General features: G+C 45.1%; 1 protein-coding gene across 1 annotated transcript in view; it reads right to left on the reverse strand.

Annotated features, from left to right (window-relative positions):
- HAAO (3-hydroxyanthranilate 3,4-dioxygenase) overlaps nt 1–27,611 on the reverse strand; it is a 56,030-nt gene that overhangs the window by 13,920 nt on the left and 14,499 nt on the right. Inside the window, exons 4-6 of the mRNA XM_073553452.1 lie at nt 8,850–8,956; nt 6,368–6,457; nt 5,497–5,540 (exon numbers count right to left, since the gene is read on the reverse strand). Of these exons, the coding sequence (XP_073409553.1) occupies nt 5,497–5,540; nt 6,368–6,457; nt 8,850–8,956 (241 nt within the window). The remainder of the gene's footprint in view (nt 1–5,496; nt 5,541–6,367; nt 6,458–8,849; nt 8,957–27,611) is intronic.

The following is a 27,611-nucleotide window of genomic DNA, read 5'->3' on the forward strand; positions in this document are numbered from 1 at the left end:
CTTCAGCAAAGCATTTGACAAAGTCTCTCATACAATCCTTATTGAAAAAATGACTAAGTATGGAATGGACAAGGCAACTGTTAGGTGGATTCATAACTGGCTTAGTGATCGGACCCAAAGAGTGGTCGTAAATGGCTGCACATCCAGTTGGAAGAATGTCTCAAGTGGGGTACCACAGGGCTCTGTCCTGGGCCCTGTATTGTTCAACATCTTTATCAACGATTTAGATGAAGGAATTGAGGGTAAACTGATTAAATTTGCTGATGACACAAAGCTAGGAGGGATAGCTAATACTAGAGAAGAGAGAGAGAGGATTCAAAAAGATTTAAATAAACTGGAGAAGTGGGCAGCAACTAACAGAATGGTTTTTAACAGGGAGAAATGCAAAGTACTACATCTGGGCAATAAAAATGAAAAAAGCATATATAGAATGGGAGGAATAGGGCTAAGTGACAGCACATGTGAAAAAGACTTGGGTATACTAATAGATCACAGACTGAATATGAGTCAACAGTGTGATGCAGCAGCAAAAAAGGCAAATGCAATTCTAGGATGTATTAACAGAAGCATACAGTCTAGATCACGTGAAGTCATTATTTCCCTCTACTCCTCTTTGGTCAGACCTCATCTGGAATATTGTGTCCAGTTTTGGGCACCACATTTTAAAAAAGACATCAACAAACTGGAGCAAGTTCAGAAAAGAGCGACCAGAATGGTGACCGGTCTGCAAACCCTGTCTTATGAGGAAAGGTTGCAGGATTTGGGAATGTTTAGTTTGCAAAAGAGAAGACTGAGAGGAGACTTAATAGCTGTCTACAAATATCTAAAAGGCTGTCACATTGTAGAAGGATCAACTTTATTCTCATTTGCACAAGGAAAGACTAGAAGCAATGGGATGAAACTGAATGGCAGGAGACACAGATTAGATATTAGAAAAAACTTTTTGACAGTTAGAGTGATCAATGAGTGGAACAGGCTGCCACGAGAAGTGGTGAGTTCTCCTTCAATGGAAGTCTTCAAACAGAGGCTGGACAGACATCTGACTGGGATGATTTAGCGAATCCTGCTTTGAGCAGGGGGTTGGACCAGATGGCCCAGGAGGTCCCTTCCAACTCTACGATTCTATGATTTCTATGATTTCTATGATTTCTTATTATTGCTCATTCATACCAATGAATGGCTTATTATAAACCAGATCAATCTCAAAATCAATGTGGGATCACACACTACAATGTGATGGAATATCCTATCAGTATGCCATTATTTTGGGTTTTAGGAATAATATTTAAAGGGAACCAGTCAGCTGTTTTGGCCGCTATAAGATACACCGCTGCCTTTCAGGGCTTATCTACAGCATTCTATAATGTTGTAGATAAGCCCCTGATCCGACCTGAAAGATAAAAAAAATAAGTTTTATTATACTCACCATGGGGCGGTCTAGTGCGGTCCGGTCCGATGGGTGTGGCAGGTCCGAGTAGGGAACCTCCCATTTTCTTGCGATGCCACCCTCCTGCTTGCATCATGGCTCCCCAGCATCACGCTCATGCACAGTCGTACTTATCTCTCCTGTTGCGGCAGAGCAAAGTACTGCAGTGCGCAGGCGCTGGGCCTCTCTGACCTTTACCGGCACCAGCGCACTGCAATACTTTGCTCTGCCCTCAACAGGGCAGAGAAGTATGCCTGCGCAGGAGCGCGATACTGGGGAGTGATGGATCAAGCAGGAGGGCGTCGTCGCAAGAAGATGGGAGGTATTGAACCCGGACCTGCGACACCCATCGGACCGGACGGCACCAGACTGACCCCCAGGTGAGGATAATAAAAGGTATTCTTATCTTTCTAGTCAGATCGGGGGCTTATCTACAGCATTATAGAATGCTGTAGATAAGCCCTCAAAGGCGGTGGCTGCAAACAGCTCACAGGTTCGCTTTAATGTTGTCATTGTTTGTAACTGCTACCCTGCATAACACAATAATTCATATTACAGGAAACTTTACTGCATCAAATACAACCAGAAAGATTTATTTTTCTTTTTTTTTCTTTTTTTTATATTTATTTTTTATTTTTTATTATTGCCTAAGGAAATGCCTAAGAAACATGCTATTAGGTTTTTTTTTTTTTAAATAAATCTAAAGGCACATTCGGCATGTGTGAATGTACGAGCTTGCATGGAGCATGACATGATAGAAAGTCCTGCGGCAGGTAGGCCATAGCTTTATAGCAGCCATTAATCCGCAGAAGTGAAATTAATAATGCATTCTCTGATCGCAAACATTTCTTATATTCTTCCCTGTTAAGGTTGCATTGATTTACTGACATAATATAATTTTATGCCCTAATTATTAAGCCAAGAAATCCCCATGTCCATGCGTTAAATCTAAGACTAACTGCCTGTTCTCAGTTTAGAAGTAGCTTGTCTATTATAGTATAATATTCTTAATATCTTAATATTCTCACTCGAGACAACAATGGTAACATGTGTGTTATGACTTGTGTTTTTATTGTATTTTTATTTTGACATATAAAATGTAAAGTGCATAGAATCTTATCGGCACTACTGTATGCTGTTCTTGTGATGTAATGTAAATAATGTACAATGTGAGAATGTGTAGTGCACAGAACAGAGAAAAAAATAGAGCTAGACTGAGAACATAAAGTTTAGTATTGGGTAGATTAGGAAAAGAGATATGCAGTGATGAGTATATTGGTAGCACGATATAGTGTATGAGTTAGGATACAGTTAATATGTTTGGAACCGGCCCGGCATGGAAGGGGAAAAGGTTAGATAAAAATGGGAAACATTTCCTGATTCGATCAGAAAGAGCTAGTGTTCAGTATTAAGAGAGAAAAAAGCTGAAGGTCAATGGCAGTGGGCAATGGCACGAGAAGTACCCATTGTTCTGGTGGTATGGGATCGTTGGAAATTCCTGATGGACATTCTTGTAACGTCCAGAGCCTCGGGCTTGAGTCATTGGCTATGGAGAGCGCTGATAAACCTTCCTTGTGAGAGGAACATAATGAATCTCATTAGTACTGCGGAGCCGGATGGGAAATCCCAGGGGCTGAAGGAGGAAGTAAGAGGAGGCCTAGTTCACGATGAACAGTTGGAGAACGTAAAAGTGTACTGTGCTATGGATTTAATCGGCAAGGAAGGTTGTGCCCAATACTGCACGTTGTCATCTATGGAACTTTGACTGATTTATGTGTTGCTGTTGCTGGATCCGAAAGCATGGGGACAGCAGAAACGGGAGTATTCTGCACTACAAACAAAGCACATATGAACTGGGAGAAGCAGCCCCTCGGCCATGACTACCTTTCAGTGTACCTTACACTAACATAAGAAAGTAGTCCCCTTAAAGGGAATCTGTCAGCAGGATTTCACCCCCAATCTATTTATATGCACATGTAGAGCTTTCAAAGACAAGTCCAGCAATATCTTTATATGGCCAGTCCGTTTTTCCTCTGTTACTGAGAAAAAAAAGTTTGCACTGATATGCAAGTAAGGCTGAAAAACTATTTGTAGATCGAAAAAATTTTCTATCTACTGGCTAACACGGTACAAAGATATACATCTTTCCTGTATTTGTAGATCTGAAGCCTCTGTCACTCCAGCTCTATTCCACATCCAGCACCGCCTCCTTTTGGTTGACTGCCTGTCTCTATGCTATGTGACTTCAGGCAAAGGTGGCGACAGCCAAGCTGAAGGAGGCAGTGTTGGGCCAAGACTAGAGCTGGAGTGACAGAGGCTTCAGATCTACTATAGTCCTTCAGCCGCATTTGCATATCAATTAAAATGCTGATTTCTCAGGGATGAAGGAATGGACTGGCCAAGTATTGCAGGATTTGACTTTGAAAGATATAAACAGTTTGATAGGTTTACTTTGAGGGGTAAACAGTAAACCATTGAGTTAAGATGCGCACAAGTAAAGATGAAAAGAAGAGGTGTGAAGGAAAGGACGGTTGGGTGTGGAAACGGCAGGATAGGTAAGCACTGTAATGTTATTTTTTTTTTTTAACGTTTGCGGATGTTTTACGGTTCTGTTGGTTGCTATTTTGCATGTTACTCTAGGATGGAATTTAAAAAAGTGCATAAGAAGTAAGAACTGCTGCTGCTCTCTGACTACAGAGTTACATCCAAAAGAAGTGAGGAAGAAGCGGCTAATTAGCAACCACTGATTGGCTTCATGGCTCATGAGACGTAACAAATAGTGATGATCGAGTATACTCGTTGCTCGGGGTTTTCTCAGCATGCTCTGGTGGTCTCCGAGTATTTTGGCGTGCTCAGAGATTTAGTTTTCATTGCCTCAGCTCCATGATTTGCAGCTGCTAGACAGCCTAAATACATGGGGGGATTCCCTAACAAACAGGCATTCCTCACATGTATTCAGGCTGTCTAGCAGCCACAAATCATGCAGCTGCGTCGACACAAACTAAATCTCTGAGCACGCCAAAATACTCGGAGGACACCAGGGCATGCTCGGGAGTATACTCGCTCATCACTAGTAACAAGGTGACATGAGCCTCGGGAGAGTAGGTGCCTATGAGGCTGGAATGTCACCAGCACCGGAGATGTGTATAAGCTGTTTTATATTAAATTGAGGAATACAGTAATTGAGAAGATGTTGTCCGAGTAGTGGACAAGAAGGAAGGATGGGTGGAAGAAAGGAAGGAAGGAAAGGAAGGAAGGGAAGAAAGAAAGGAAGGAGGAAAGGAAAAGAAGGAAGGAATAAAGAAAAGAAGGAAGGAAGGAAGGAAAGAAAGAAAGAAAGAAAGAAAGAAAGAAAGAAAGAAAGAAAGAAAGAAAGAAAGAAAGAAGGAAAGAAAGGAAGGATGGGAAGAAGGAAGAAAGGGAAGAAGGAAGGAAGGAAAGAGGAAAAAAGAAAGCAAGAGAGAAAGAAAGGGAAAACGAAAGAAAGAGAGGGAGAGAGGTAGAGCGAGAGAGGAGAAAAGAAAGACAGAGAAGGGAAGAAGGGAAGGAATGAAAGAATGGAAAGAGGGAATTAAGGAAGGAAGTTAGGAAGGAAGGAAGGAACTTTTTGAAGGAAGTAACTTTTTAAGAACTTCATGGGTGGAGCTTAGATAATTCTGGGGTGGGGTGACTGCCTCTTTGGGATTAGATTGAGTAAGTACAGATCTCTGAGATAATAAGCTAGGCATCTGAATTTATGCACCAGGGTTTTCTTTATTGCTCGATGTTCTTACTGTTCACACAGGCAGATATACTGTGAAATTTCCTTTTCCAGATTTAACAGACAGCAAATCTACAGCACATTCTAGTATCAGCAAAGTGCACACATTTGGCAAACACGCTGTGTAGGATATGTACATGGAATCCATAATCATGGTATTCTATGCATTTTCTTGGTGAGTTTTCATTCTTAGTAAAACAGGGTGAAATGTGAAGCAAATCGGCATGAACAAAAGAAATATCCAGCTGTCAACGTTCCAGCTCTCATAACGTATACTGTAACGTTTTAGAGGTTTAATAATCTCCATTACCTGGGTCAGGTTTTCCTGTTTTATACTGCTTTGAGTTGAAAAATCTAAAATGTGAAACAATGAAGAAGATTATTATGTGTCTAACAATTACCTTATTTCTATAGTCATATCGGGAGCAGCGTTTTATATAGTGTAGAACTCAATTGTTTTGAGAATTGATAGTTTCTTTAAAGAAAGATGTAAAATGTGTGACACCTGCAGGTAAAAGGGAAATATTACAATGAAAGCTACAGAGATAATATGTACATAAAAATAAATGATTTAAGGGAAAGACCCAAAATTGTCATCAGTAGTGGGGTCTAACTGGCTGTGGTCCGTGCTCTTGCTCACCGATCGCTTGTGCTACTCATAGCAGGGCTTCACCTTCAAGACTGGTGTAGCACGAGAAATTTTAAAGGGCCCGCAGCAGTGACTGACAGCAGAGCCAGTGTCAGTCAGGGCTGGGGTCACGGTTACAGCCGTCGCTCTGTATTCTCAGAGCGGTGACCGAACCATGACCGGCGATGCCCCTGTAACTGAAACCGGAATGCTGCTGGGGAGAATAAAGTTCATTTTCTCCCCGCAGAGTTCGGCTAAGTGCGGGGAGGACAAACAGGTTAATAACACTATTAACCTGCAGATTAACCCCATATCTGGGGATAGGTTCCCTTTCATGAATCGGCCCCTCTTACCTTTTGGACCACTGTATCACCAATGACATGTCCGCTCCTGATGCCAACTGAAAAATAGTCTGCTCTATTGCATCGACAAACTCAGGTTTTCTCCATTTTTACCAACTTTCACAAACTTAAAATTACTGTCACCTAAACATATAAGGAAGCAACACGCCGACCACATAACGCAAAGTATATAAAGTGGATGACAGACTTACTCCTTAATTATTGGTGCAAGTTCTACTCCAAGATCTTTACAGTGAAACCACTTTTCGAATAGAACTTCAGTAGAGTTCTCCACGTAATACCTTTCAAAAGAAAATGGGATTATTATTAGTGGATGTGAGAAACCACCAAATAAGAAGACATAATTAGAGAACCTAATGTGGGGAGAGTGCTGCAAAGCCGGTTCACAACGCCGATTCCCAAGAATGTGTTTGAAGATGCCAAATTCACTCGGGTGTATCTTTGGCTGACTGCTGAGAGAAAAGGGATGAAAATTTACGACATTTCGGCTCTCTGGCCTTTATTAAGTATGTCTATAAACACAGACATCCTTGATAAAGGCCTGAGAGCTGAAACGTCAGAAATTGTGTCTTGTCCATGTCATATATCGGCTGTAAAGAAAGATTCTCTTGTTACACGGAATATTCCCAAGAAATATCTTTTTTTGAGTGCCAGAGGTGTTTTCTACTATTGTATATTGTTTTTCCTTCTGAGCACCTACACTCTTTGAATTGAGTGCAAAAGCTTCTTACTACCTCTATGCTTGGACTAGTCAGTCATAGCTTTTGCATGGTGGTGTGTGCTTTGTTCATAGTATTCTCTGACTCGGATCTTTGTTGCCAGATCTCGGATTTAGCCTCTTTGACCATTCGCTCGGATTGCCCCTTTGCCTTGACGTTCTCTGAGCCTCGGTTCCTGACCATGAACTTGCCGTTAACTATTTGGTTGTCTTATCTCTTTGTCTCTGACACACTCTCTTGGTTTTGATTTCGGACTCTTTGACCTCCCTGCCTCATGGCTTGTCCGTGAGAAGTGACTCAGTGTCACACTATGTCTCTAAAAAAAGTGGTTGGGAAAGTGGCCATGGTTAATTCTGCCACAATCAGATTGATGAATTGTAACTTTTGAAATAGTCTCAAAAAATTGCAGTTCTCACTCCTGGGAAGGGGCATTAAAAGGAGACAAACTTTAGTTGTCAAATTTATCCAACATCATGCAAGACTGATATAAAAAAAAGGTACCGCAACCACAAACAGAAAATCTTCTCATTCCCACTTGGTGTTCTATGAATTTCTTTTCTTACTCTGCAAAAATACAACTTAAGTGGAACACCTGAGCCTCGATTCATCACTGCATTTCAACCTTTTTTTGTACCCATTCCCTGTCCCTTGATGAGTTTTTGCGCATGCTAGTTTTTTGGCAAATTTTTGAGCCATTTTGCAAAATGTGTGACTCTGCACTGAACAGTTGAAAAACAGTTCAAGACTGAAAAAAAATGACAATTTTTTTGGACATTGCGAAAAATTCATGAGCCGCGTCCGCCATTTTGAAGAAGTTGGTGCAAAAAAAGCAAGGAATAACAAAAAAGAAAGAAAAGAAAATGACATATAAAAACGCAAATGATAAATCTGGACCTTCGTGTCCGATCTCTGAGAGCCGTGATCCCAATGTCCCCTGAATGAGATGCTAGTGAGCGACCGCTAGTCCATTAATAGTCAATGGAGCACATGATCGATAGCAATCCGTACACAGAGTGAAGTTTATGAAACGCATTGTTGTGATTTCAGGGGATCCCAGCAGACGATTCCCCAGCAATCGTATATCACCAATTCTCTGGATAGAGTGTAGGGGGTGGACCTGTCTGAGATGGAAAGAACATGTAAAGGATGATCTGCACTATGCTTTCTTGTATGTGTATGGTTAACAGCTGGGAATTAGTGCAGGATGACATAGTACCGAGTTTTGTCCACAAGATGGAGACAGACAGCAGTGAGAAAAGGACTTAACAGCAGGCCTTAGACTGGGGAAACTGCATAGTCATGGTGGGCAGAGTTACAGGACTGAGAAGGGGATTTCCAGAGAGAGGAGATATAAGAGAGGAGAGTCCCAGGGGTAGGGCAGAGAGACACCCATGGGAAAGAAAGAAATGAGAATAGCACAGGAGAGGACGGAGAGAGGAAAAGCTCAGGAAGGACAGAGGAGAGCCATAGACGGTTACTCGGAGAGGGGGAGGCCCTGAGGACGCAGCCGCAGGAAGGGACGGCAGTGACTGATGGAAGGTTTGGGTACCGGACGGCTGGGACACCGAAGAGTGAGTCGGTGTACAGCGGGCAGACTTAGCCAGGGGAAACACTGTGGCCGTGGGCCTAACGGCAGCCACAGTGAAGGAACCCGGAGGGTCTTCACCAATCGTAGCAGAAGGAAGGAGACAGGTACCCAGGCCAGGGAGCAGGAGCTGATGTGTCTGCTGTGGATGTCAAGAGGACACTGAATAAAGTTTGGATCTGATTGAACGGATTTCTGCCTCCAGTCTGTTCCGTGGCCGAAAGGTACCACCCCCCAGTCGGCACACGTACCTACAAGAGCATGTGTGTTGTTTATGTGCTTCCATCAGTAAGCAATGCTGTACCTGTTACCACCCCATCAATGTGCTATTCAGGGTTTTATTAATATGGTGGTAAGAATAAAATGTACCTTAAACCATCTTTCTCTTGATGTGATCTCCTCCTCTCAAACACGAGCCCAACCGTGTTCGCGAATCTTTGCGGAGAATGCGGAATCCGAGCAGGAAGCAGAAACATCTGTCCACATAGTAACTCTTTTTATAATCGGAGATAATTCACACAAATATAGAATGATTTAGGCAGATTAAATTCATGTATTTGGGGCTGGAAATCATTTTTACAGTTTGGTTACGTTTAGTTTTTAGAGGCTCTTTGTTTCACTGCACATTCAACTTTGATTATTGTGGCTGTAAATCAGCTGAGAAGAGCTCAGAAAATATAGATGAAAGAGTTATGAATTTTCCCATCACATCGTCTGAAAGCGTGACCTCACTGACAAACTCATAACTCATTCTGCAGCCAGTAACACATAGGGCAACACACAGGCGATAGAAAAAAAATGGTGCAAAATTTTGAATGAAAACCAAATACAAAAATTATTTTACGCCAAAATAAAAAAATAAGTAAATGAAAAGATGCAAATCCCTTTAATCATTCATTCTCTCCATTTATAATTAACCCTGCAGAGAGCATCCCATGTCAGGATCTTTAACCAATGAGAGAAGTTCTGTGTTCTGTTTCATCTGCAAGATAAATCCTATTGGGGATCGCCCAAGATTTTAATGTGCCTTAGGCTGTGTGCACACGATGCAGATTTGCAGCGGATCTGCAGCGGATTTTACCGCGCAGAAACGTTGCATATCCTCATTGTGATGTACAGTAGCCTTAAAATCAATGAAAAAAAATAAACCATTGTGCAGACGCTGCGGATTTTTCCGCGGTACAAAATCCGCAGCATGTTACTTCTTTTGTGCGGTTTTCCATCTCCCCTGTCACCAAATCCGCAGGGGGAAAACTGCAGTGGAAAACCGCAAGAAAACCGCATGAAAAATGGAAGAAATCCGCAGGAAAAATGCAGGTCATTTGACCTGCGGATTTCTTCCATTCTGCGCAGAAAAATCCGCAGGGCTAAAAAGTCCGTCTGCACTCAGCCTAAAGCAAAAGTGACATCAGAAAATAATCTATTGTTTAAATCAAGAGGTTTTTTTTTTTCAAACCTATTGCCGTCAATTTTCTAATTTTCCATATTACTATTTACATTTAAAGTGAACCTGTCAGCAGGATTGTGCTAAGTAAACTACATGCATTGTCAGGTTGGCGTTATTACACTGATTAAAATGATACCTGGGGTGAAGAAATCCATCTTGTGGTTCTTGTGTAATCTGTATTAGAAGTTTGCAGCTAATTATATGCCCATGCTCCGGGGCAGGACTGTGGGCAGGGTGTTATCTTCCTGGTCTAAGCCAGCGAAACCATGGAGAGACCTTCCCACAGGCTACCCCAAAGCACAAACATATTCCTTATCATTGAGATAGAGAGAGATACAAACTGTTTGTGCTTCGGGGCAGCATGTCGGTAGGTCTTTCCTTGGTTTCTCTGACTTAGAGCAGAAAGATAAGACTCTGCCCACAGTCCTGCCCTGGAGCACGGGCATATCATTAACTGAAACTTCTAACACAGATTATACAAGAACCACAAGACGGATTTCTTCACCCCAGGTATCATTTTAACCAGTGTAACAACATCAACATGACAACACCTTAACAAAATCCTGCTGACAGGTTTACTTAAAAAATCATGAAAACTTGCAGTTTTCACTCTGGTCTAGCATTAGACTGACACTTACTATTCTGTAGAGATTACTTCTCGGTCGTCATTTCATTATCATCACAGTCAGGATTACAGTGACAGGTTAAGCCTAAGACAAGATCTACCATTCACAATGGCTGACAGCCACAGGTGGAGATAAATATGATTTGGAAAAACTTTTGGCTGGCACTTGTATATAGTGGGCTGACAAAGAATTAATAATCAGGAAAGACCCAAAGACTAGGTAGATAACAAGATGACTAACACTGAAGCAGAAATCACTATAGGGGGACACTGTCTGAAATATGTATAGTCAACCCATTGTTAAATGTCTCCTTCATGGAACCTAAGTTCACTTTATAAAAAAAAATTGCAATTCTAAGGGACAAGTCAGTCCAAAACTAACTTCAAATTCACTACAGAGTTCATAAACAGCAACATTTTACCTAGGGAAATCTATTGTATCTAGGCAGCAATATAGAGCCATTTAATCTTAATTAGCTTTAGTGTTGATAAAAGGGAAGGAATTTCCATTATATGAACCACGTCGTGACATAAAATGTAAAGAAGCAAAATGTTGCTGCTCTCACTAAAAGAAAAAGAATGCCTGTTTAATGATTGTTTGCACATGTCAAACTTGTGTTGCCATCATTACACCTTAGTGAGCGTCTGACACTAATATTGATTTTCATCCTAAATAACCATCTATTTATTGTAATAATTTAATAGGCTTTCTAATATGCTTTAATTAAAAAGTTACCGCCGTTCTCTAATATAACTGCTTTATTTATATTTTTTTGGCCTATTTCCGTTTTGATGACATTCTGTTTAAGAATCCCTAGTGCATGCTGTGATACTCAAACTGGCCGTCTCCAGGGGTCGGAGGCTGCGGTCGCTGCCACAGTCTCTGTTCCCACGCTGAAACGACACGTCATGATTGATGTTCGTTTCCGGCTGCTGGACTAGTCGCTGATCTACTGAGCATGCAGTGGTTGTCAATCCTGACATATGTTCAGTATAAGCCCCCTTCTTACTGTACACTATTCTTCACAGTGCCCAGTTACAGTGCGCTCCCTCACCGGCTCTAAAGATAAGTGATTTTCACTGGCTTGGATTGTAAGGAATAAATGTAGCAAGCAGGAACCAGCTTCACCCCTGACAGTGACATCTGTTATGAATGAGTCACCGTAGGAGGCAAAAACAGAAATACTAGTTAAGTCCAGAAAACCAGAGAAGTTGGCAGCTATCGGATTGCAGACCCCTGAACCTATCAACAACAACTAGCAGTAGCCGTGGGGGGTTCCTACGGTGCCCTAGACCCCTCGACCACAGCCGGAGAACTACATAGCCTAAAGACAGAAAGGGAAATCTAAACTGCCCCAGAGCAGACCCCAAAGCAATAGGCAGCTCCCAACATATAATGACGGTGAAGCAAGATGAAAAAACACTCACACAGATAGAAAGATAGGCTGAGTAAATGATGGGGCCCAAGCTAACTAGATAGGACAGGATAGAAAAGCTGCTGTCTGTAATCCGCCAAAACCCTATCAAAACAAGAGCCAACAGCTGATAGGGAAAAAAGCCCTGAAGACGCTAGGCTTCAAAAAGACTATATCAGTACTCAGGTATTTTCTGAAGACAGAGCAAAAAGGAATTCAGCACACCCCAGCAGGGAATGGCAGAAATCAAGGAAAACAATGCAAAACAAAACCAAAACACAAATGCAAAAAGCAGAGCAGAAAACTTAGCTTTTGAGGAACAGGAATCAGACTGGTCTCCTAGAATCCCTCAGAGAGATCACCAGCAAGGCAGAAGGGCGTCGGCTGCCTTATATCCAGTCAGTAATTCCCGTCACCCAGTCATCATCATCCTGCCCAGGTGCTTGGTAATCAGCCTCACTACCTTCCTTCACCAGAAGAGGGAGTTCATCAGACCTCAATTGTGAAGGGGAAAATGAACTCACAACAGTACCTCCCCCTTGAGGAGGGGTCACCGAACCCTCATCCACGCCACCAGGGCGATCAGGGTGAGCCCGATGAAAGGCACGCACCAATCTTTTGGCATGACAATCAGAGGCAGAGACCCAGGAATTATCCTCCTGACCATAACCCTTCCACTTAACCAAATACTGGAGTCTCCGTCTAGCCAGACGGGAATCCACTATCTTCTCTACCTCATATTCCATGTTACCTAAAACCAATACAGGGTCCGGAGGTGCCACCCCAGGAACTACTGGTTCAACAAACCTCTTCAACAAGGACTTATGAAACACATTATGGATTTTAAATGTAACAGGAAGAGCCAAACGAAAAGAGACCGGATTAATAATCTCCAAAATCTTGTAAGGTCCAATAAATCTAGGCTTAAACTTAGGAGAAGCCACCTTCATAGCGATATTTTTTGATGATAACCAAACCATATCACCAACCTTAAACTGGGGACCAATGGTCCTATGTCGGTTGGAAAACCGCTGGGCCTTTTCCTGGGAGAGAGATAACTTATCCACCACTTGGTCCCAGATCTGGTGCATTCTCTCCACCACAGTGTCAACACCTGGGCAGGCAGAAGGCTCCACCTGCCCTGAAGAAAATCGAGGATGAAACCCAAAGTTACAAAAAAAAGGTGACATCAAAGTGGCAGAACTAGCTCTATTATTTAAAGCAAATTCGGCCAAGGGCAAAAATGAAACCCAATCATCCTGATCAGCGGAAATAAAACATCTCAAATACGACTCCAAGGTCTGGTTTGTTCTCTCCGTCTGCCCATTGGTCTGAGGGTGAAAAGCAGAGGAGAAGGACAACTGAATTCCCAGCTTGGAACAGAAAGTCCTCCAAAATCTAGACACAAACTGAACTCCTCTGTCAGATACAATGTTCTCAGGAATCCCGTGCAAGCGAACCACCTGTTGCAAAAACAGGGGCACCAACTCAGAGGAAGATGGCAACTTAGGGAGTGGTACAAGATGAACCATCTTAGAGAACCTATCACATATCACCCAAATAACAGTCATTCTCTGAGAGACAGGCATATCAGAGATGAAATCCATTGAAATATGGGTCCATGGCCTCCTGGGAACCGGCAAAGGCATCAACAACCCACTATAGCGAGAACAAGGTTTAGAGCGGGAGCAAGTCCCACAGGACTGCACAAAATTCCTGACATCATGAGACAAGGCGGGCCACCAAAAAGACCGACTCACCAGATCTCTAGTACCAAAAATACCTGGATGACCAGCCAATGCAGAGCAATGAACTTCAGACATCACTCTCTTCTTCCACTGGTCAGGAACATACAACTTTCCACTGGGACAACGCTCAGGTTTGTCCTCCTGGAACTCTTCCAGAGCACGTCTCAAATCGGGCGAGATGGCAGAATCATAGAATCATAGAATCGTAGAGTTGGAAGGGACCTCCTGGGCCATCTGGTCCAACCCCCTGCTCAAAGCAGGATTCGCTAAATCATCCCAGTCAGATGTCTGTCCAGCCTCTGTTTGAAGACTTCCATTGAAGGAGAACTCACCACTTCTCGTGGCAGCCTGTTCCACTCATTGATCACTCTAACTGTCAAAAAGTTTTTTCTAATATCTAATCTGTGTCTCTTCCCATTCAGTTTCATCCCATTGCTTCTAGTCTTTCCTTGTGCAAATGAGAATAAAGTTGATCCTTCTACAATGTGACAGCCCTTTAGATATTTGTAGACAGCTATTAAGTCTCCTCTCAGTCTTCTCTTTTGCAAACTAAACATTCCCAAATCCTGCAACCTTTCCTCATAAGACAGGGTTTGCAGACCGGTCACCATTCTGGTCGCTCTTTTCTGAACTTGCTCCAGTTTGTTGATGTCTTTTTTAAAATGTGGTGCCCAAAACTGGACACAATATTCCAGATGAGGTCTGACCAAAGAGGAGTAGAGGGAAATAATGACTTCACGTGATCTAGACTGTATGCTTCTGTTAATACATCCTAGAATTGCATTTGCCTTTTTTGCTGCTGCATCACACTGTTGACTCATATTCAGTCTGTGATCTATTAGTATACCCAAGTCTTTTTCACATGTGCTGTCACTTAGCCCTATTCCTCCCATTCTATATATGCTTTTTTCATTTTTATTGCCCAGATGTAGTACTTTGCATTTCTCCCTGTTAAAAACCATTCTGTTAGTTGCTGCCCACTTCTCCAGTTTATTTAAATCTTTTTGAATCCTCTCTCTCTCTTCTCTAGTATTAGCTATCCCTCCTAGCTTTGTGTCATCAGCAAATTTAATCAGTTTACCCTCAATTCCTTCATCTAAATCGTTGATAAAGATGTTGAACAATACAGGGCCCAGGACAGAGCCCTGTGGTACCCCACTTGAGACATTCTTCCAACTGGATGTACAGCCATTTACGACCACTCTTTGGGTCCGATCACTAAGCCAGTTATGAATCCACCTAACAGTTGCCTTGTCCATTCCATACTTAGTCATTTTTTCAATAAGGATTGTATGAGAGACTTTGTCAAATGCTTTGCTGAAGTCAAGATATACTATATCTACAGCATTTCCTTGATCCACCCAATCAGTGATACCGTCATAGAAGGAAATTAAGAAAAGAAAGAACTACCCATTCGCCTAAGATGGTAGCAGGCTTGGTCACCACAGGAGAATCAGCAAAGAAGCTCCTAGAGAGAGCGTCAGCCTTGACATTCTTAGTGCCAGGAAGAAAAGAGACCACAAAATCAAAACGTGTAAAAAACAAGGCCCACCTAGCCTGTCTAGGGTTCAAGCGTTTGGCCAACTCCAGGTAAATCAAATTCTTGTGGTCAGTGAGGACCACGACTTGATGCTTAGCTCCCTCCAACCAATGTCTCCACTAGAGTTGAGCGAATTTTGGTTTTTTAGGGTCGCGTTTCGTTTCGTGAAACCCGACTTTTCCAAAAGTCGGGTCGAGCAAGATCGTCCGATTATAGGGAAAAGTCGGGGTCGTCCCGAAACACGAAACCCAATGTAAGTCAATGGGGAATAAAAGTCGGCAGTGAGAGGAGGACAGGAAACACACCTACAGTGCCCATTTGAATGCCAAAAGCATCAATTCTTCTTACATAAACTTGTCAACCTTAATTAACTTCATAATACAAGTTACGCACTGAAAAATGGGGGTTATTTGGCTAAAGTTGTTGGGGGGAGGGCTGGCTGCAGGTTTTCATGTGCCCTGTGCGAAAGAGCGCCCCTTTAACACATACCACAACTCATCATGCTCCGATACGGCAGAGAAATAGCGGTATAGTACAATGAAAAATACCTCACTTTTTACATCTCATGACGAGGCCCATCTATTTCTCCATACAGAATCATTGGTCCCATATAATGTTTGAAACAGTATATGATGAGCTCCACATAATGCTACAGTATATGTTGGTCCCCATGGATGAAGCTCCACTGTCTTATGGGCCCAAATAATGCTCCAAACATAATGGGCCCCATTTCTAATGCTCTAGTGTATAATGGGCCCTGTAAATGCTGCTCCAGTGTCTGATGTTCACCTTTGGAATGTTCCAGTGTATGGTGGGCCCCATCTATCATTCTCCAGAGTATAGTGCTCCCCAAAAATTGCTGTCCCAACATTGAAAACAATCAAATAAGTCTCCTCGCTAGGGAATCCCTGTACTAGTCTAGACTCCTCGTTGTCCCCATCTTCCATCTCACTGCACAGTATTTCAACTTTGCAAGTGCTGTGATCCTGGGCAAGCAGGGGGGCCCACTCGTTGGCGACGGCACTGGCACAGGGCCCCTGATAGTACGGTGGTGTGTCTGATGGCGGGTGGGCCGAACCTGCACTTTCATCTGCAGCTTCCTCTTTGTCACCGTGTAAGATGGAACTGTATATGGGAAGGGTAACCTGAGTTTCATCAGGGTCAGATTCAGGCCGGGTAGCGTGCGAGGGGAATGTAGTGGTCTGGGTCAATGTACCAGCAGATTCATCGAGCAGTGGCTGGGCATCAGTACACTTGTGTCGCCCCCAGGAGTACGGTCGCCACAGTGGCATTACCTTCTTCCTAGGGAGTGTGATGTCATGCTTGGGAGCAACGAAGGATCTCTCTAGCAGGTTAACTGATTGGGCGGCGTTATTCCCACGAGTCATGACCCTCCAAACAGCGTTCATGAAGGCAAAGTGTTTGTTTTACGTGGGCAGTATGGTTGCAAAGCTGAACCTTAAAGGAATGTCCAGAAGGGCACCACCAGGAGTGGAGCCTACGGTTAAATTCGACTCCACCTGGGAAACCTCAACCATGCCAGCTACAGAACAGATGCACACATTGCAAGCTTAATTCCGTTAACGAATGAGACTCCGTCATGCCCCGCGGTCCGAGTCCGGCTTACTAGAGGGACACGTGAGGCTCTGGCACATGAGATTGGCCAATAACTGGTGTGTCATGCCCTTACATGTCCGTGGCTGCATGTGTGCTACACTGAAAAGGCCAGCGTTTGTCGCTTACAGGTGCAGATAACCCGCTGAACAACGTTAGTGATGGGGATCACTGATTACAATTATTACCCGCGAACAATGATTTCCCAGTAAGTGCAGGTCAACCGCAGTTCCGGAATTAGGCCTAACCGTCATTCCTGAAAAAATGAAAAACTTACGTGTGCAAACCACAGGTGCTGTAGCTTGCTTAACAGCTCGCCAGCCGTTCTCACGCCCAGTATGGATTACACGTGATTGCACAAAGGTGAGAAAGGGTACCGTATCCCCGGATAACATGTATGGATAGCGTACACATTCAAAATATATGTCTCAGGAGGCAGGCTCAGACGGTGTTAGGCCCAGTATGGATTGCACGTGATTGCACAAAGGTTAGAAAGGGTACCGTATCCCCGGATAACATGTATGGATAGCGTACACATTCAAAATATATGTCTATACATCAGGAGGCAGGCTCAGACGGTGTTAGGCCCAGTATGGATGGCACGTGATTGCACAAAGGTTAGAAAGGGTACCGTATCCCCGGATAACATGTATGGATAGCGTACACATTCAAAATATATGTCGCAGGAGGCAGGCTCAGACGGTGTTAGGCCCAGTATGGATTGCACGTGATTGCACAAAGGTTAGAAAGGGTACCGTATCCCCGGATAACATGTATGGATAGCGTACACATTCAAAATATATGTCTCAGGAGGCAGGCTCAGACGGTGTTAGGCCCAGTATGGATTGCACGTGATTGCACAAAGGTTAGAAAGGGTACCGTATCCCCAGATAACATGTATGGATAGCGTACACATTCAAAATATATGTCTATACATCAGGAGGCAGGCTCAGATGGTGTTAGGCCCAGTATGGATTGCACGTGATTGCACAAAGGTTAGAAAGGGTACCGTATCCCCGGATAACATGTATGGATAGCGTACACATTCAAAATATATGTCTCAGGAGGCAGGCTCAGATGGTGTTAGGCCCAGTATGGATTGCACGTGATTGCACAAAGGTTAGAAAGGGTACCGTATCCCCGGATAACATGTATGGATAGCGTACACATTCAAAATATATGTCTCAGGAGGCAGGCTCAGACGGTGTTAGGCCCAGTATGGATTGCACGTGATTGCACAAAGGTTAGAAAGGGTACCGTATCCCCAGATAACATGTATGGATAGCGTACACATTCAAAATATATGTCTATACATCAGGAGGCAGGCTCAGACGGTGTTAGGCCCAGTATGGATTGCACGTGATTGCACAAAGGTTAGAAAGGGTACCGTATCCCCGGATAACATGTATGGATAGCGTACACATTCAAAATATATGTCTCAGGAGGCAGGCTCAGACGGTGTTAGGCCCAGTATGGATTGCACGTGATTGCACAAAGGTTAGAAAGGGTACCGTATCCCCGGATAACATGTATGGATAGCGTACACATTCAAAATATATGTCTCAGGAGGCAGGCTCAGACGGTGTTAGGCCCAGTATGGATTGCACGTGATTGCACAAAGGTTAGAAAGGGTACTGTATCCCCAGATAACATGTATGGATAGCGTACACATTCAAAATATATGTCTATACATCAGGAGGCAGGCTCAGACGGTGTCAGGCACAGTATGGATTTGACGGCCCAGATTACACAGCGGAGGAGCAGGGAGAGGTAAAGATTGCAAATGCTGGGGCCCTGCCCAAGCAAGGGGGGCCCACTCGTGGGCGTCGGTACTGGCACTGGGCCCCTCATAGTACAGCGGTGTGTCTGACGGCGGGTGTGCACCACCACCGTCAGAGACACTTGATTGCACTATGAGGGACCCTGTGCCAGTGCCCGCGCCCAAGAGTCGGCCTACCCACCTGTCCAGGGCAACGGCACTCGCACGTTGTCGTGCGCTAGGTGGTGACCCCGGCCATGGGGGGGGAGGCAGCACAGTTAGGGAGTTTTAGAAAGTGGCATATGTTGATGTTGGACATTCAGCTGATGCAAAAGGCGAAATAGGTGAAGTCCCAGGAAGAGGTGGACCAAAGCAAGCTATTTTTCTGTCACCCTATGTGTCATCAGGGGAAGGTGGGACAAAATCCTTGGAAACCCATGCATGGTTCATTTTAATGAAGGTTAGATCATCCACATTTTGGGTTGACAGACGGGTCCTTTTTTCTGTCAGGATTGATCCAGCTGCACTGAAGACTCTTTCCGATAGCACACTTGCAGCTGGGCAAGCGAGCTCCTGTAAGGCATATTGGGCCAATTCAGGCCAGGTGTCCAGTTTAGCGGCCCAATAGTCAAAGGGGAATGACCTGTGTGGGAGAACATCGATATGGGAGGAAAAGTAGTTTGTAACCATAGTTGACAACTGCTGTCTCCTGTCACTTTCCATCGATGCAGTATTACCAGTTGTGTGAGCGGTATTTGAAAAATCAGTCCACAACATTGTCATGAAACCCCTGTCTCCAACGCCACTTCTGCTGTGTGCACCACGAACACCTCTGCCAAGCTGCCCCCGGCCCGTACGACTCGTGTGAGAACCATCACCGCTGCTGTGTGCTGGGAATGCCTCAAGCAACCGATTTACCAGAGTTGCTTGTTTATTAGCCAATATTAGGTCAAGGTTCTCCTGTGGCATGATGTTTTGTAATTTGCCTTTATAGCGTGGATCCAGGATGCTGGCCAACCAGTAGTCGTCATCGTTCATCATTTTGGCAATGCGGGGGTCCCTTTTTAGGATCTGCAAGGCATAATCTGACATGTGGGCCAATGTTCCCGGTGTCAATGATGCACTGCGAGTGCTGGGTGGAGGAGCACTTTCTGGCAAATCCACATCCCTCCAGTCACGCACAAACCCTGTACCAGACCTTGCCACGCCAACATTTTCACTTGCCCCACGAGATGCATCCTCCTACCCTAAGTAATCATCCCCATCATCATCCTCTTCCTCCTCTTCTTCCTCCACCTCGTCCAGGAGAGGTCCCTGAGCAGACAATGGCTGAATGTCATCAAGGATTCCCTCCTCCTCTTCCTCCTCATCAACATTGGCTGCAGACGCCTGCTCCTTAAGGTGCGTCAAAGTTTGCATGAGCAGACGCATAAGTGGGATGCTCATGCTTAGGATGGCGTCGTCTGCGCTTACCAGCCGTGTGCATTCCTCAAAACACTGAAGGACTTTACAGAGGTCTTTCAGCTTCGACCACTGCACACCTGTCAACTCCATGTCTGCTCTCAAAGTGCCTGGCCGTGTATCCTCCCACAAATGCATTATGGCCTGCCTCTGATCGCACAGCCGCTCCACCATGTGCAGGGTGGAGTTCCACCTTGTTGCAATGTCGATAATGAGGCGGTGGTTGGGAAGGTGGAGCAATCGCTGCAGCTTCTGCATACGAACGGAGTGTACAGGAGACCGGCGGATGTGCGCGCACAGTCTTCGCACCTTCTGGAGCAGGGCTGTTAACTCCGGATAATTTTTGAGGAAGCACTGCACCACCAGGTTCAAGGTGTGAGCCAAGCAAGGTATGTGGCTGAGTTTTGAAAGGGCTATGGCTGCCACAAAATTACGGCCGTTATCACTAACTACCTTGCCTGCCTCAAGATGTACACTGCCCAGCCTTGACTCAGTTTGTCGCTTCAAGTACTCGGCCAGCACCTCGGCGGTGTGTCTGTTGCCCAAACACATCATCTGCAACACAGCCTGCTGACGCTTTCCACTAGCTGCTCGATAGGGGGACACATCGTGTGCAACAGTAGCAGCTGCAGATGGAGTGCTCGTACGACTGCGCTCTGTGGACGACCTTTCGCTTCTGGAGGAGGAGGAGGAGGAGGAGGGTCGAACGCCTACAGCCAACTGTTTCCTATACCGTGGACTAGGCAGCACTGTCCCACCACCGCTGTCCCCTGTGGATCCTGCATCCACCACATTAACCCAGTGCGCAGTGATGGACACGTAACGGCCCTGGTCATGCCGACTGGACCATGCATCAGTTGTGAGGTGCACCTTTCCGCTCACTGACTGCTTGAGTGCATGGACAATGCGGTCTTTCACATGATGGTGGAGGGCTGGGATGGCTTTGCGAGAGAAGAAGTGGCGACTGGGTAGGTCATAGCGTGGTACTGCATAGGCCATGAGTTCGCGGAAAGCTGTGCTTTCCACCAACCGAAAGGGCATCATCTCAAACGAGATTAGTTTGGCAATGTGGGCGTTCAAACCCAGTGTACGCGGATGAGAGACTGAGTACTTTCTTGACCTACTCATAGTGTCTGGGAGGGTAAGCTGGACTTGAGAGCTGCATATGGTGGAAGTAGCGGTGGACAGGGCGGACTGAGAGAGGGTTGATGATGGTGATGGAGTTGGTGTTCTTTCTGATGGCCATGAATCAGTCTTTCGTTGATATAACAGTGGGATTCCCTGACTGCTGTGGCCTTGCAACGACACCTCAGCATTTGCTGCTGTGCTAACCGGTGGGCTTACAGTGGGGGAAACAATGTAGCGTTGCTGACTACCTTCGTTGTGATCAGTTGCACATGTGGCACTTGAGGTTTGGTGTTGTGTCCACGCTTGCAAGTGCATGCTGGTTAAATGTCTAAGCATGCAACTGGTATTCAAATTTTTCAGATTTTTCCCTCGGCTAAAGGTCTTTGCGCACTTCTTACAGATAACATTGGCCTGATCATGAGGATTTTGTTCAAAAAAGTGCCACACTGCACTCTTCCTACTTTGGCAGACATTTTGCGGCCTAGCACGCTGTGATCTTTTGACCCTCTGGACAAGCTGTCCAGCAACTCTTTTGATGTTTGGAACCTGTCTTTGGAGTGCTCCGGGCCTGCCAGATAACAGCTGTTGCGATGTCGATGTCTGCTGTGGATGCTCCTCATCTGAGCTATTGGAAGCAGCACCCTCTTCCCCCAATGGATGCCAATCTGGGTCAACAACTGGGTCATCCATCACCTCCTCTTCTATGTCATGTGCACCTTCCTCTGTGTCACCGTGTATGGTGGTATAGTGTGCGGGAAGGGGCACATGAGTCTCATCAGGGTCAGAATCTGGCTCTGTACACTGCGAGGACAATGTAGTGCTCTGAGTGAATGTACCAGCAGAATCATCCATCAGCGGCTGTGCATCAGTGCACTCCATGTCAGATTCATCTTGGCCTGGGTAATTCACCATTTGACTTGATAATCCAGGCATGGTATGTGAAAACAGCACCATGGAGTAATCAGTAGTATGGCCTGCGTCATCCTTCAATCTTGGTTGGGGTGAAGGACACAAGGAAAGGTGTGGTTCATGAACATGAGCCTCCAATGACGACTCAGTGCTTTTACTTTTTACAACTGAAGAAGAGGAGGCGATAGAGCTGGAGGCTGAGTCAGCAATGTAAGACAAAACTTTTTCCTGATCCTCTGGCTTTAAAAGCGGTTTGCCAACTCCTAGAAAACTAAGCGTTCGAGGCCTTATGTAGCCAGACGGTGACGCAGGCTCAGCACCTCCTGCATTCGGTCCTATTTTGCTCTTGCCACTACCATCAGATCCACCACCAACACCATCATTACCAGCTGCCAACCCCCGCCCAATTCCACGGCCTCTTCCACCAGCCTTCCTCATTTTTGGTAGAAATGTAGACAAAATCCAACAAACTATATAGTAATGTAAAACAAGGTACAAGGTGTCTATAGGACAGGGGAGATTTTGAATTTCTGCAGACACTTGTGGACACTGGACACTTTTGGATTGTGTGAGGCCCACTGATATCTGAGCGCTATGTGACAGGCTCGATGGCACAGCTGTGACCAAAGTGACTAGAGGATAAGGGAGATTTTGAATCTCTGCACACACTTTTGGACACTGGACACTTTTGGATTGTGTGAGGCCCACTGATATCTGAGCGCTATGTCACAGGCTCGATGGCACAGCTGTGACCAAAGTGACTAGAGGATAAGGGAGATTTTGAATCTCTGCACACACTTTTGGACACTGGACACTTTTGGATTGTGTGAGGCCCAATGAATATCTGAGCGCTATGTGACAGGCTCGATGGCACAGCTGTGACCAAAGTGACTAGAGGATAAGGGAGATTTTGAATCTCTGCACACACTTTTGGACACTGGACACTTTTGGATTGTGTGAGGCCCAATGAATATCTGAGCGCTATGTGACAGGCTCGATGGCACAGCTGTGACCAAAGTGACTAGAGGATAAGGGAGATTTTGAATCTCTGCACACACTTTTGGACACTGGACACTTTGGGATTGTGTGAGGCCCAATGAATATCTGAGCGCTATGTGACAGGCTCGATAGCACAGCTGTGACCAAAGTGACTAGAGGATAAGGGAGATTTTGAATCTCTGCACACACTTTTGGACACTGGACACTTTGGGATTGTGTGAGGCCCAATGAATATCTGAGCGCTATGTGACAGGCTCGATGGCACAGCTGTGACCAAAGTGACTAGAGGATAAGGGAGATTTTGAATCTCTGCACACACTTTTGGACACTGGACACTTTTGGATTGTGTGAGGCCCACTGATATCTGAGCGCTATGTGACAGGCTCGATGGCACAGCTGTGACCAAAGTGACTAGAGGATAAGGGAGATTTTGAATCTTTGCACACACTTTTGGACACTGGACACTTTTGGATTGTGTGAGGCCCAATGAATATCTGAGCGCTATGTGACAGGCTAGATGGCACAGCTGTGACCAAAGTGACTAGAGGATAAGGGAGATTTTGAATCTCTGCACACACTTTTGGACACTGGACACTTTTGGATTGTGTGAGGCCCAATGAATATCTGAGCGCTATGTGACAGGCTCGATGGCACAGCTGTGACCAAAGTGACTAGAGGATAAGGGAGATTTTGAATCTCTGCACACACTTTTGGACACTGGACACTTTTGGATTGTGTGAGGCCCACTGATATCTGAGCGCTATGTCTCAGGCTCGATGGCACAGCTGTGACCAAAGTGACTAGAGGATAAGGGAGATTTTGAATCTCTGCACACACTTTTAGACACTGGACACTTTTGGATTGTGTGAGGCCCAATGAATATCTGAGCGCTATGTGACAGGCTTGATGGCACAGCTGTGACCAAAGTGACTAGAGGATAAGGGAGATTTTGAATCTCTGCACACACTTTTGGACACTGGACACTTTTGGATTGTGTGAGGCCCAATGAATATCTGAGCGCTATGTGACAGGCTCGATGGCACAGCTGTGACCAAAGTGACTAGAGGATAAGGGAGATTTTGAATCTCTGCACACACTTTTGGACACTGGACACTTTTGGATTGTGTGAGGCCCAATGAATATCTGAGCGCTATGTGACAGGCTCGATGGCACAGCTGTGACCAAAGTGACTAGAGGATAAGGGAGATTTTGAATCTCTGCACACACTTTTGGACACTGGACACTTTTGGATTGTGTGAGGCCCAATGAATATCTGAGCGCTATGTGACAGGCTCGATGGCACAGCTGTGACCAAAGTCACTAGAGGATAAGGGAGATTTTGAATCTCTGCACACACTTTTGGACACTGGACACTTTTGGATTGTGTGAGGCCCAATGAATATCTGAGCGCTATGTGACAGGCTCGATGGCACAGCTGTGACCAAAGTGACTAGAGGATAAGGGAGATTTTGAATCTCTGCACACACTTTTGGACATTGGACACTTTTGGATTGTGTGAGGCCCACTGATATCGGAGTGCTATGTCACAGGCTCGATGGCACAGCTGTGACCAAAGTGACTAGAGGATAAGGGAGATTTTGAATCTCTGCACACACTTTTGGACACTGGACACTTTTGGATTGTGTGAGGCCCAATGAATATCTGAGCGCTATGTGACAGGCTCGATGGCACAGCTGTGACCAAAGTGACTAGAGGATAAGGGAGATTTTGAATCTCTGCACACACTTTTGGACACTGGACACTTTTGGATTGTGTGAGGCCCACTGATATCTGAGCGCTATGTCACAGGCTCGATGGCACAGCTTTGACAAAAGTGACTAGAGGATAAGGGAGATTGGATTGCTTTTAAAAAAGCAGTTTGCGGAGCAGTGGGTAAACAGCAATGCCAGCCTGTCAGGAAGCCTTAAAAGGCAGCCCAACAACCAACACCACTGATACACCACTATATAGCCTCCACTTGCACTGCACACACAGTGACTGGTGTGTTGTGCAGGCCAAATTGCTAGCAGCAGAAGCAGTTTTTTTTTCTTCTCAGCAGGACAAAAAAAAAAATTGGGATTGCTTTTAAAAAAGCAGTTTGCGGAGCAGTGGGTAAACAGCAATGCAGGAATTTCAGGAAGCCTTAGAAGGCAGCCCAACAACCAACACTACTGATACACCACTATATAGCCTCCCCTTGCACTGCACACACAGTGACTGGTGTGTTGTGCAGGCCAAATCGCTAGCAGCAGAAGCAGTTTTTTTGTCTTCTTCCCTGCCTAACGCTCTCCCTACAGAATCAGCAGCAACCTCTCCCTATACTGAGATCGGCAGAAGTAAGATGGCGGTCGGCGTGCACGCCCTTTTATACCCCCTGTGACGCCCACCAAAGCAAGCCAATCACTTGCATGCCCTTATGAAAGATGGTGGTGACCCCTGCCTATGTCATCACGTTGCCCACAGTGTCCGTGGATCCTGATTGGCTGAAAAAGAGCGCAAAACAAACTTTTGAAACGCGACTTTGGCGCGTAAGTCGCCGACCTCGTGGCCGACCTCATCCTAGGGTCGGGTTTCGTTTCATGAAACCCGACTTTGACAAAAGTCGGCGACTTTTGAAATTTTTCGACCCGTTTCGCTCAACTCTAGTCTCCACTCCTCAAATGCCCATTTCATGGCTAACAGTTCCCGATTCCCCACATCATAGTTACGTTCAGATGGAGAGAACTTTCGGGAAAAGAAAGCACAGGGATTCATTTTAGATGTTACAGGATCCTTTTGGGACAAAACAGCTCCTGCACCAATCTCAGAAGCGTCCACCTCTACCTGGAACGGGAGTGAGACATCAGGTTGCCGCAAAACCGGGGCAGAAGTGAATCTTCACTTCAGCTCCTGACAGGAATAAACAGCCTCCGGAGACCAATTCAACACATCAGCACCCTTCTTAGTCAGATCAGTCAATGGCTTGGCAATACTAGAAAATTTTGCTATAAATTTCCGATAAAAATTAGCAAAACCCAAAAACTTCTGGAGTGCCTTCAAAGAAGTGGGCTGAACCCAATCATAAATGGCCTGTACCTTGGCCGGGTCCATTTCAATAGTTGACGGAGACAAAATAAATCCCAAAAAAGAAATCCTCTGTACTCCAAAAAGGCATTTCGATCCTTTGACATACAGGGAATTCTCCCTCAAGATCCGGAAAACAGTCCGAACATGTTCCACATGAGAATCCCAATCCTTGGAGAAGATCAAAATATCATCCAGATAGATAATCAAAAATTTATCCACAAAGTCTCGGAAAATATCGTTCATGAAGCACTGGAAGACAGAAGGGGCATTAGTGAGCCCAAAAAGCATCACCAGGTACTCAAAATGTCCCTCCGGAGTATTAAACGCAGTCTTCCATTCATCCCCATGCTTAATGCGGATAAGATTATACTCCCCCCTGAGGTCAAGCTTGGTAAACCAGCAAGCACCTTTAACTCTGGAGAATAGATCCGAAATCAGGGGTAACGGATACTGATATTTAATAGTAATTTTGTTGAGGGCACGATAATCAATACAAGGCCTTAATGAACCATCCTTTTTGGCCACGAAAAAAACCCAGCACCTAAGGGTGAAGAGGATGGTCTAATATGACCCTTCTCCAACGCCTCCTTAATATAGGATCGCATAGCCTCGTGCTCGGGTACAGATAAATTGAAGAGCCGACCCTTGGGAAATTTACACCCCGGGCTCAGTTCAATTGCACAGTCATAACTCCTATGAGGAGGCAAAGACGCAGACTCATTCTCACTAAATACATCATAAAAATCCGCCAAATAGTCAGGAACATCATGCGACTGAGGAGAGGTGGAAAAAACTGGAGCCTCACTAAGGGCACACCGACAACCCCAACTCACCACAGACACAGATTTCCAATCCAAAACTGGATTATCAATTTGCAACCAGGGAAACCCCAGAACAATGGTATCATGCAAATTATGCAACACCAAAAATCTGCAATTTTCTTGATGGTCTGGGGCGACCCGCATTACCACCTGGGTCCAAAACTGAGGTTTATTTTTTGCCAAAGGAGTAGCATCAATCCCCCTCAAAGGGATAGGCGTCCGCAGAGGTGTAATCAGAAATCCACAACGTTTAGCAAAATCCAAGTCCATTAGGTTCAGGGCTGCTCCCGAATCCACAAAAGCCTTGGCGGAAAATGTGGACAGGGAGCAGATCAGAGTAATTGCCAGAAGAAACTTAGGTTGAACACCACCCACAGAAAACGTGTGTGCAAAACGTTTCTCTCGTTTAGGACAGACAGAAATAATATGCGAGGCATCTCCACAAAAAAAACACAGCTTATTACGCCTTCTGAACTCCTGACGTTGCTCCCTGAACAAAACTCTATCACATTGCATAGGTTCAGACATTTGTTCAACAGGTGGCAACACCTCTCGTGCAGTCCTGCGTTCACGTAAGCGCCGATCTACCTGAATGGCTA

This window comes from Dendrobates tinctorius, unplaced genomic scaffold, assembly GCF_039654945.1.
Source record: "Dendrobates tinctorius isolate UK_male_01 unplaced genomic scaffold, ASM3965494v1 ptg000201l, whole genome shotgun sequence".
NCBI classification, from domain to species: Eukaryota; Metazoa; Chordata; class Amphibia; order Anura; family Dendrobatidae; genus Dendrobates; species Dendrobates tinctorius.